Raw genomic sequence first — 12,638 nt, 5'->3', positions numbered from 1 at the left:
TTTTATAGTGTTTTAGGTTTAGATAATTAGGATTTTTTTTTTTTTGGAATTATGTGTTGTGAAAAGGAGTTGAGAAAAAATATAAAAGGGAAACATTCAACAAAAAATTTTGACAGCAAAATTTTTTGAGGGTTTCGCATTTATATATTTTAAGTTTCTATTTAAGTTTTGTTTAAATTAGAAAAAAAGATAATCACCATAGGTGAGAAGCACTAATAAAACCATAAGCTGTTTCGTAGAGAAACAATAAAGAAGACAAGAGGGTGAAGAAGCAAAAAATGTAAAAAAGGATTGACATTTGTTTGTAGCCCAATCTTTGGTGTTTATTTTTTACTTGTCTTTTTCTTAAGTTTTAGTGATCCTTGTATTTTATTATAATTGTTTATTTATTTGTTTGTTTAGTTGTTTATTTTATTTATTTTATGTATTTATTTATTTGTAAATAATTTTTTAAAAAAGGAAAAAGGAGGAAAAATATATTTTTAAATAAAATAAAAAAAACCCTAAGGATTCAAATTTTCTTCAAATAAATGTTTAAATAAAAAGAATCTTAATAACATATTGGAAGATTCAAATTTTTAATAAATTGTTTTAATAAAATAAAAAATCTTATCAACATATTAAAAAGCAATTTGATTTTTAAAATAAAGTTTTATCAACATATTAGAGAACCTTATTAATTTTTTATAAAAAATTAATTTCAAGAGAAAAATAGTTTTCAATAAAGTTTTATCAACATATTGGAAGGTAATTTGGTTTTTAAGATAATGTTTTATCAATATATTAAAAATTGTTATGTTTTTTAAATAAAAATTAAATTTTAAAAAAATAATTTCTATAAAATCCTACAAATATATTGAAGAATAATTTCTAACCGAAAATTTTACTAAGATATTAGAGTATATTTCTAGAAATAAAGAGGTTTTTTACAAAGTTATATTTTAAATTTTCGTTGATGGAATCATTATAAGAGCATTGTAAATGGTAATTTTTATATAAATTTTTAGATGAAAATTTCTTTCTAAATTTTACTAACATATTGGATAATTTAAAAAAGATTTTTAATATTAAAATCCTCACAAAAATTTCAATTATTACAAATAAAACTTTTTTAACAAAAATTAAATGAATTTGACGGTAAAACCTCTTTAAAGTGTGACAAATAACCTATTTGAATTTTTAAACTCTAATGGCTATTATCTATTTCAGTCTAAGTATGCATTTATTTTATTTTTTCCGACTAACATTATTGATAGTAAAAATATCTCTACTCCTTTGGAGTCTAATGTTAAATTTACTGCAAATGGTACTCTATATCACCAACCTGTTGGGAGTTTAGCCCATCTCTCAATGACTCAGCCCGATATTGCTTATGCTTTTCATTTAATAAGCCAATTTATGATTTCTCCCTATTCAACTTATTTCTTAGTTGTTCTTCGCATTTTCCACTTTGCCAAAGGCACGTTGTTTCATGAACTTCATATTTCTGCTCACTCCTCTTTCGTTCTATATATCTGCGTATTTTGGTATTGATTGGACATGAGATCATATAGATTGTCGTTCAACCATTTGTTACTATTCCTTGTTGGTTGGTTCTCTCATTTCTTGGTGAAAGCAAGAAGTATACAGGAATTGCTTGCTCTAGTATTGAATTAGAATATCATGCTCTTACGGACGCAACTTCATAGTTACTTTGGATTCATCATTTACGAGATAATAGGCGTATCAGTCTGCCATCATATTTTATTGTGATAATCAAAGTATGATTCAGATTATTTATAATGATGTGTTTCATGAGCACACAAAATATATTGAGATTGATTGTCATTTTGTATGTTATCATGTTACACATGAATTATTCATCTAACCTTTGTGTCTATTTCAAATAAAATTAACCTTATATTTTTATTAGGACGCATCTTTCTGATCGATTTCAAGAATTAGTTAACAAATTTAAGGTGACATCAATCATATCATCTTGAGTTTGAGGGGAGTGTTAATGTAATAATTTTAATTTTAATTTTAAGGATTATAATACGATATGATTATGATTTAATTACAGTTTTTTTGCTTGATTTTTTCCTAAATTAGTGAGAATCTCTCAGAATATGTAAAACGCTCATTGTACAATTTTACAAACAGATCAAAATATAAGAATTTCTTTTCTTATAACAAGTTCGATTTTGGAAAAATCAAAACACTGCTCATTAATCACAAATTATTTCCAAAACCAAACTGTTATAGGTCCTTATTCATGTGCACCCAAGGGGCAAGAATATGTCAAAGGTTTCGACCACCAAAACAGCATGGAACTGCTTTGATTCAAATTGAAATATTCATTAAAGCTCCCTAGTCAAACGGCTGAGAGACCTCCCTATAAAATTGCCTTCGCCCCTACGTGTCAAGAAATGAAATGGTTTTCGAAACTATAAACTGGAAAAATTTATCTTGATAATTAATATACAGCTACCACTCTAATTTCTACTTTCTAAAGCTTTTAGATTCCAAAACAAAGATCAAATATGTCTGATAACTCTTCTCAGAGCATGAGCTACCAGGCTGGAGAGGCAAAGGGCCAGGCTGAGGTAAATTTTTTACCTATTTGTCTCACAAAATTAGTTGGCAAGTGAATATGGTCTCACACTTTAATTTCCAAAATTTGAATCATTGAATTGTGGAGTTGCTTTAGATTTGGGAATGATTCAAGTATGATCCTAGCTATTTACAAATTTAGATCTATATGGGTGTGTTTTTTCATGTTTATTTCAGGAAAAGACCAGCAACATGATGGACAGGGCTGCCAATGCTGCCCAATCTGCTAAGGAATCAATGCAAGAGGTTTGAAAAAAATTAACTCCAAAATCATGGATCCAACTAGCTATGGCTAAGGGAGAGCATTAGTCATTTCGGTTTAAAAAATTAAAAAATCGAACTAACCAAGCATTTTGGTCAGTTTCGATGGAGTAAATCAGTTACAATCGATTAATGCTCACCCCTAACTATAGTTTCCTTTGGGTTTTTTAAAGTAACAATATTTTAGTATCTATTGTTATATATTGACAGACTGGGCAGCAGATGATGAGCAAGGCAGAGGGAGCTAAAGAGGCAATGAAGGATGCAACTGGCATGAAAAAATGAAGCTGACAGAAGCTGAAAACTATAAGACCCATTTTCATTTAGATGTTTTTCTTGTTTAATTAGTGTTTTGTTGGAGCATTTATAAAATGCACTTTTGGTTTTTCCTGTGAACAAAGATGACAACTCTTACATTTAGGTGTCAGGAGTTGCTCTTCCTGCCATTTCTTTAATGCTACTCGGATATGTTTTTCATTCTTATTATTTTCAACTAGTTATTGATGATGAATGATTTAATTTTTACATGAATTATGATAAACAAAACTAAAAAGTTAATATACTCTCTTGGTAGATTCAATTAATGTATCTCATTTCATATGAATATTAGAATGTTTGATAAATAAACTGAAAACTTTCAATTCTGAAAAGTGAAATAATGAATTTTTAGTTTCGAAAAATGAAATACTGAATTGTTAATCTAAAAATCATTTGGTATTTCCAACTAAAAATTAAATATGAGTAGAATTTTTATTAAATATTTTGCATTGATAAAAGTAAAAAGTAAAAATAAAATCGTATAAGCTTAAATGACGAAATTTTCTTTAAATAAAAATGATTGAGTTACTTAATGATTGAACTTATTAAATAGCTTTTAACTACACTGGCCGAAAAAAAAAAAAAAAGCTTTTAACTACTCGTGATTTTCGACACTTTTCAATTGAAAATCCTTTTATGTGGCTCAAAGCTCAAAAACAATGAAAATATGAAATCCTTAAAAAAATTTTGTTTTCATGGATTTATCAAACACACTATATACATATATATATATATATATTTTTTTTTTTGTTATATCACAACTTAGTATTTTAGTTTGTTTAACATTCTAATTGCGAGAAAAATTATACAATATATTAGTAAGGAAAAATGAATAACCTTATATATTAGATCTTAAACCTTTTATTTAATGATGGTAGTTACTTTTTTAGTCTACTTTTATATCAATTATGAAAGCAATTAAAAGAAAATGAAAATAGAGATGAATAGGAAGAAATCCTCCAGTAGATTTCTTGAACTTGCTGGAATTTAATGCAGATATATGTAAGTTCATGTTTTTAATGAGATTTTGAGTTAGACTTATTTGGCTCTTATTAATGTATTGTGAACACTAATATGGGAAGTTGTGTTATTCTTCTTTTATTATTATTGCTTTATTGATAATTCTACAATTTTATACAATTATTATAGTCTTTTATGATAAATTCTTGCTTAATTTTTAAGAAAATATGAAAAAAAAAATACTCCTAATTAATGAAATTTCTCTTGTGTATGTATTTTTTTTTTTATCATTTTAGAGGAAAAATGAATTTAGATGTTTTAGAGTTAACTTGTTGAAATTCAAAAGTGTTTTGCTTCATGGTTGATCATAGCACTTAGTGGATGCCATTGGCAATTTGGATGATTTCCTAGCTTGAATTTGGATTGAGTTTATGTGCAATTAAGCTGAATAAGTTTACTAGTTGTAACAATAGTCAATAGGTAAAGCCTTCTCTGTGTAGGAGAAATCTAGTCTTGGGTTTTTACTAGACGATATTCCCTTAGGGTTATGTGTCTCTGTGTTACCTTTAGGGTTTCAGTTTTAGTAGTCAATTTGTTGTCTTGGAAAGGTGTCTTAGTGATTTCTCTATTTAGCGAGGTTCTGGAGTATTTATCTAGACACAAATACTAAAGAACCAAAATGGTTGATGATCTTGAAGGACTGTGGAAGTCCCTAACTTTCACTGAAGAAGAATTGGATAATATTCCACCATGTGAATCAGAGCCGGAGACTGTGAATATGGATGAGAAAAGGTGAATGGTGGGGAGATTACTTACTACTCGTCCTTTCAACAAAGATGCAGTGATGAGTACAGTAAAAGTGGTATGAAGGATCACCAAAGAGGCGATAATCATAGAGTTGGAGGATAATCGCTTTTTGTTCAAATTTGATTATGAGGCATAATAAAAGAGGGTCATAAAAGGAGCCCCACGGTCCTTTTAATAAAAATCTGCTTGTTATAGTTTTAATCGTTTGGAGTCCTGGATCAGAGTTTATGGGTTGCTTTTAAGGATGAGAACTCATGATACTACAAAAAAGGTAGGGTGTAAAATAGAACACCTTATAGAGGTAGACGTGAGGCTTGATGAAGGAGGTTGGTCCAGGTTTCTACGATTTTGTGTAAAGGTGGATGTTACAAAACCACTTAGAAGAGCTGTGTTGATTAAAAGGAATGAAGGATAGGATTTTGTTGGAAGATTGGGCTATGAACGCTTGCCAAATTTATACTACAAATGTAGAGTCTTAGGGCAAATAGAGTCAGAATGTTCAAAAACAACAGACCAATCCAGTGATGGAAATCATACACTCGAATACGGTAATTGGTTATGAGCATTTCCACTGAAGAAAAGAAATTTGGTGGGACGAAAAATGCACCAAGAAAAGGTTAGCTGGAGATGGGATATGGAGGAGAATTGGATGAGGCGGCCAAAACTAGCAGTCACAAGTGGACGCTGGTGTACAAATGACTTAATTTGGAAGAGGCAAAGTTTGTGGAGAAAGAAGGGAACCAATTGATTTAGTTAACACCCAAATAGAGGCCGAAATGTATGGGAATCTTTTTCAATTTAGTCAGAATCCTATTCAAATGGAACAATATCTGAGAGTTTTGCTCAGCGGATAGAAAGGAGTTGTATTGAGGAAGGAACGTATAACTTGAATCTAGGTAATAATCTGATGGGGATGAATGTACCAGGGAATAGTGAAGTGGGACCAAACGAGATGGGTTTGTGTATGGGAAAGAATATGGACACTAAGGATGGCAGTAATATCATCAATGATAACATATAAACTGAAGTAGCCACCAAAAACATCTATGCAAAGTTGATTGTAAAACTGGTAAGTAGGACCACAAACAAAAACGCATGTTTTGAAATTAATAAAAAAAGACCCATGCAACGTGCGAAGGTGAAGTGGAAGAAACTAGCGAGGGCCTTTAGTCAAATCCAACACATAGTTCATGTAATTTTAGGGGAGAAACAAAATAAGACTGAAGAAAGCCACGATGACTAGGAATAAGAAGAAGTACCACAGAAAAAAAGAAATGAGCCACAACCAGCAAGGATGTAACATGAATAGATCAATGGAGGTTGGATTCCAATTGCGTCGGGAATCATGAAAACTCTCGCAGGCTTTGGAACCCACGGGCAATTAAGGCATTTCACAGATTGGTGAAGAAAAAAGATTCTGATGTAGTGTTTCTTAGCGAAACACATCTAAGAGTAGCAAAAATGGACAGAATAAAGAGGAAATGTATGATGGATTCTTTCTTTGGGGTAGACCTAGAGGTTAAGAATGTGTTAGAAGATGTGTTTAGGACTGCCTAAAATTATTTCTATTTTTTGGTGTTGGTTATTTTTTTGTTATTCATGTTTGTGGTCATGGCATAATCTTAGGACTATGATTTTAGTGGGTAGTTATTAATTAAGCTGTAAATTGTAATGTTTCTGATGCTAAGAATGTGTAGAAGTTTTTCTTTGCTTTAAGATATCAACATTTGGTATCAGAACTTTCTTCTTAAGGGATCTGTGTATGAAATTGATGCATCATAGAAGCTGAAGCCAGTCTCTCCGTAATTGCTTTGGCGATGTTCGATGGAGATAACTACCAGATTTGGGCAGTACATATAGAGACATACTTGGAAACTTTGGATCTTTGGGAAGTAGTGGAAGAAAACTATGAAATTCTTGTAATTTCAAATAATCCCACCATGGCATAGATTAAAGCACAGAAAGAAAAAAAGACAAAGAAATCAAAGGCAAAGGCCTACTTGTTTGCTGCAGTCTCATCCACCATTTTCACTTATATCATGTCTCTGAAGTCAGCAAAAGAGATATGAGATTATCTCAAGAACGAATATGAATGGATGAAAGAATTAAAGGGATGAAAGTTCTGAACTTGATTAAGGAATTTAAACTTCAAAGAATGAAAGACTCCGAGATGATTAAAGATTACTCCGACAGGATTTTTAGTATCGCAAACAAAGTGAGGCTTCTTGGATCTAAATTTACTGACTCAAAAATTTTAGAAAAAATTCTTGTTATAGTACCTGAAAGATATGAAGTAACCATCACTACCTTGGAGAATACTAAGGATCTATCAAAAATTTCCTTAGTAGAATTGCTTAACGCTTTGCAAGCACAAAAACAAAGAAGATTAATGAGGGACGATACAACAATCGAAAGAGCTTTGGCAGCCAAGCATCAAAACGTGGCGAAAAACAAAAGAAAGAGGAAGAAGAATTTTGAAGGAAATGGGGCAAGTATAGCATTAGCCAATGCAAAAAAAAAAGAGTGAAAATCAGAAGAAATCCTATCCACCTTGCCAACACTATGGAAAGAAGGGTCATTCTCCATTTAGATGCTGGAGAAAACCTGATGCTAAGTGCACTAAATGTAATCAGATGGGGCATGAAGCTGTTATATGTAAAAACAAAAATCAACAACATGGTGAAAATGCAAAGATTGTTGATCAAGAGGAGATAGATCACCTGTTCATCGTTACATGTTTCTCTGACATCAAATCAAGTGAGAGTTGGCTCATAGACATTAGTTGTAATAACCACATGACATATAACAATGATCTATTCAGAAAACTAAGTAGCGTAAACTCATCAAAGGTTTGAGTTGGTACTGGCAAGTACATAACTGTGAAAGGAAAATGAATAGTTATAATTTCAACTTGTTCAGGTACAAAGTTCAATTTTGATGTGTTATATATCCCTGAAATTGATCAAAACTTGTTAAGTGTTGGACAACTAATTGAAAATGGTTACAAAATTGTGTTCGAAGATAAAAATTGCTTGATTAAAGATACAGTTGGCTAAGATATTTTCAAAGTAAAAAGGAAAAGAAAAAGCTTTGCTTTAAATCTATTGGAAGAGGAGCAAACTGCTTTCCCAATCAAAGAAAATATCATTGAAGTATGGCACAAAAGGCTCGGGCACTATCATTATTAAGGGCAGTTGTAGATGAAATCTAAGAAAATGATAAATGATTTTTCAGAACTTGATGATCATATTCCAAACTACAAAGCATGTCAGTTTGGAAAGCAAAGTAGGAAACCATTTCCCAAAACAACATAAAGAGCATCAAAGAAGTTACAATTAATTCATACTGACTCTGTAGGCCTACCAAGAATGCTTTCTCTAAAAGGTAGTCTTTATTATATTGTATTCATTGATGATTTCACCCCTATGTAATGGATCTTCTTTTTGAAGCATAAGTCAAAGGTGACTCAAGTCTTTTGGAACTTTAAAACTAGAATTGAGAATGAGAGTGACTGTAGAATTCAAACTCTCAGATCAGATAATGGCAAGGAGTACACCTCTGAAGCATTCACTTGTTATTGTGAGGAGACAAACATCCAACATCAATTAATTGCTCCATACACTTCACAACAAAATAGAGTAAATGAGAGATGGAATAGATTCATATTAGAGATGACATGATGTATGCTATATGAGAAGAACCTGTTAAAGTAATTTTGGGCTGAAGCACCAAACATTGCTAATTTTTTGCAAAATAGGCTTCCCACAAAAGCAGTGAAGGATCAAACATCCTTTGAGGCATGGTATGGTTATAAACCATATCTGAATTTCCTTAAAATATTTGGATATTTATGCTTCACAAGAAAGATAAACTAGATAAAAGAGCACTTCCAGGCATTTTTATTGGCTATAACTCGATTACAAAAACTTATAAAATTTTTCAGCTATAAACTGGAAAAATTATTATAAGCAGGGATATGCACTTTATGAAAGATAAAGAGTAGAATTAGGATGATGCAAAGAAGATGGATCCAATCCTAAAAGAGCCCAAGCTCAAGTTTCCTAGCATTAGAGATTGGAAGAATGAAATAGTGGATGACAGTCTTATTAGAGGTACAAGACTACTTTCTAATGTTTTATCAAAGATGCAATATTATTGTGTGTGAACCTACAAATTATGAAAAAGCTAAGACATATCAAAATTGAATTGCTGCAATAAATGAGGAACTGTTCATGAATGAAAAGAATAAAACATAGGAGTTGGTTGATCGATCCCAAAACAAAAAAGTAATTAGAGTCAAGTGGGTGTACAGCACTAAGCTTAATGCTGATGGCTCAATCAACAAGTATAAAGCTAGACTCGTGATCATAGGATATGCTCAAATACTCGGTGCGGACTACTCAGATATCTTCGCACCAGTTGCTAGACTTGACACCATCAGGCTCTTACTTGCTGTTGCAATGTAAAAGAATTAAAAAGTGCACCAATTAGATGTCAAATTAGCGTTATTGAATGGTTTTTTGCAGGAAGAGATTTATGTAGAGCAACCAAAAAACTATGTAAAGGAAAGAAAAGAAAATAAGGTTTATCTTCTTAAAAAGGTACTTTACGGATTGAAGTAAGCTCCAAGAGCTTGGTACAGTAAGATTGATGAATATTTGTAGAACTTGGGATTTGCTAAAATCTTATTTGAATTAACATTATTGTTAAGCACAATAGAGCTGACATTCTTATCATCTCACTATATGTGGATGACCTACTTGTGACAAGAAACAACACAAGTATTGTGGAGAAGTTTAAACAAGAGATAATAGAGTTTTTTGAAATGATAGATTTTGGATTGATGACATTCTTTCTTGGAATGGAAATCAAACAAAATGAATATGAAGTCTTCATCTTTCAAAAGAAATATGTCAAGGAGATTTTGAAGAAATTTAAACTTAAAGAATGTAAAGAAATGCGCACACCAATGAACTCAAAGGAAAAGCTTTGTAAAAAAGATGAAACAGAAAAAATTAATCAGGCATATTTCAAAAGCTTGATTAATTGCTTAATGTATCTCATAGTAACTCGGCTTGATATTTTGAATGCTGTAAGCATTTTATCTTGGTTTATGCACTATGTAAGTGAATGGTATCTCAAGGTTACAAAAATAGTACTTAGATATATGAAAGGTACATATGATTTTGATATTAAATACATAAAAAGCAAAAAGTTCAAGCTAGTTGATTTCTTAGATAGTGATTGAAGAGGTTTCCTTGACGATATGAAGAGTAATTCATGCTATTGTTTCACACTTGGTTCTGGTGTTTTCTCATAGAGCTCAAAAAAATAAGAAACAGTTACTCAATCCATAGCTGAAGTAGAGTTTATTACTACAACAGCTACTGTTAATCAAGCTTTGTGGCTAAAAAAGATTTTAATCAATCTTAACTTAGAGCAGAAAAAAAGCGTAAAGATTCTTATTGATAACCAAGCTACTATTGTTATCTCTCAAAATCTTATGTTTCACGGGAAAATTAAGCATTTCAATATTAAATTATTTTTTTAAGAGAAGTACAGAAAGATGGAGCTGTAGTTCTTATCTACTACAAAATAAAAGATCAGGTTGTAAATGTTTTCACTAAGCCACTACCGGTTAGCAAGTTTGAATTTCTAAGAATAAAATTTTGTGTTTGCAACTCTCAAAGCAAGGATGAGTGTTAGAAGATGTGTTTAGGATTGCTTAAAATTATTCATGTTTTTTTATGTGTTGGTTATTTTTTTGTTATTAATGTCTGTGGTCATGGCATAATCTTAGGACCATGATTTTAATGGATAGTTATTAATTAAGCTTTTCACTTTCAAGCCAAGTCCAGAAGGAAAGTAAACACTATTAAATGGCTTGTTAATAAGGACAGTAGGTGGTGTAAAATTATGGCTAGTATTGAAACCATTGTTATGAAATATTTTAAGAATTTATTTAAGACGAGTAGGTCAAGAAACTTTGAAGACATAATTGGAGTTGTAGACGTATGCATCACAGATTAAATGAATGTGGCTTTGACTACAGAGTTAAAAAAAAAGAGATCTATGAAACTGTAAAACAAATTCACCTAATAAAAGCACATGGTCAGATTGTATACCTATTTTTTTAATTAAAAATACTAAAATATTGTAGGTTAGGATGTTACTACTTTCTATTTATCCTGTTTGAATGGGTGAATAACATTGAGGAGGTAAATCACATTTATCACTCTTATCCTTAGGTGAAAAACCCATAGGAAATAACTAGCTCATCAATTTGTGCAATGTAGTTTATAAGATAATTGCAAAAATATTGGCCAATAGACTCAAAAAGTTTTATGCCTTATTGTGTGAGTGAAAATCAAAGTACCTTCGTACTGGGGAGGTTAATTACTGATAATGTTCTCACTGCTTATGAACTTCTCCATAAACTTAGGCATAAAAAGATAGGTAGAAAAGGTTTTGTGGCTCTCAAGCTAGACATGGTAAGGTATATGATAAAGTTGAATGAATTTTTCTAGAGGTCATAATGAGAAACTTAGGTTTCAATAAAAAGTGGGTGTCTATTATTATGAAATGTGTTTCAACTGTTTCCTACTTTATATTGGTTCATAGTGATATCATAAACATGTTTTACTCTGAATGAGGTTTGAAACAAGGCAACCCATTTTCACCATATTTATTTTTGTTATGCTTTGAAAGTTTCTCTACAATGCTAGCAAAATATCGAAAGAGAAATTAATTAGTGGGATATAAGCTAGCAAAAATAGTCCCAGAATCGCTCATTTGTTTTTTGTAGATGACAACTTACTATTCAATAAAACAAACCAAGTCGAATGTAAAAAAGTGAAGGTCATTGCTATATAGGTATAAAAATGGTTCAAGTCAGCTAATTAATCATGAAAAGTCTTTTTTATTTTTCAACAAAAACACTATGAAAAGAAGTAGAGTGATTGTCAAATGGGTCATGGGATTTTAAGCTACAATAAGTCTTGAAAAATATCTAAAGCTACCTATATTGGTTGAAAAAAAGCAAGAAAAGAGCTTTTCCGAGACATAAAGAGCAAATTTTGAACAAAAATAAGCACATAGAGTAATCGAATGTTATTATAAGGAGAAATAAAATTTTTATTAAATATATTCTCTAGGCTATTCCATCATATGCAATGAGTTACTTTTTGTTTTCAAAAAGATTATGCCTAGAGTTGAATGGTCTAGTTAGTAAATACTAATGGAGTTTTAAGAAGGATGATAAATGGTTGCATTAGGTGACATAGGAAAAAATATGTTATAGTAAAGGTATGGGTGGAATAGGGTTTAAATGCTTTGTTCTCTTTAACCTAGCTCTCTTAGTAAAACAAACGTGAAGATTGCTTATGAATTTTGACTCTCTAGTATACAAAGTTCTTAGTGCAAGGTATTTTCCAAATAAAAATTTTCTTAAGGCCCCAATTGGCCATTGTTCCTTTTTAACATGAAAGAGTATTTGGTCAATAAAAAATGCATTACAGGCAGTATTGGTATGAAAAGTAGGTGATGAGAAACAAATCAGAATATAGGGAGATAAATGGCTACTTCTTAATCATTTAATAAACGTGAACACTAAAGATAATGAGTTTAATGAAGATGAAATTAAAGTAATCATCTTGATTGACTAAAAAACAAGGATGTGGAAGAAGGATATTGTTCATAGA

At 30.9% G+C, this 12,638-nt stretch overlaps 1 protein-coding gene across 1 annotated transcript; it reads left to right on the top strand.

Moving 5' to 3' along the window:
* The first annotated feature begins 2,053 nt into the window (after window positions 1-2,053).
* Window positions 2,054-3,410, top strand: LOC111313627 (uncharacterized). The gene is made up of 3 exons (XM_022914299.2): window positions 2,054-2,585; window positions 2,770-2,838; window positions 3,064-3,410. The coding sequence occupies exons 1-3, from the start codon at window positions 2,523-2,525 to the stop codon at window positions 3,136-3,138; spliced, it is 207 nt and encodes a 68-aa protein (XP_022770034.2). The 5' UTR covers window positions 2,054-2,522; the 3' UTR covers window positions 3,139-3,410.
* Window positions 3,411-12,638: the final 9,228 nt, after the last annotated feature.

Source organism: Durio zibethinus, chromosome 23, assembly GCF_047325235.1.
Source record: "Durio zibethinus cultivar Kanyao isolate XHJ-2024 chromosome 23, ASM4732523v1, whole genome shotgun sequence".
Classification (NCBI taxonomy): domain Eukaryota; kingdom Viridiplantae; phylum Streptophyta; class Magnoliopsida; order Malvales; family Malvaceae; genus Durio; species Durio zibethinus.
This window is presented reverse-complemented; position numbering and strand designations above follow the sequence as displayed.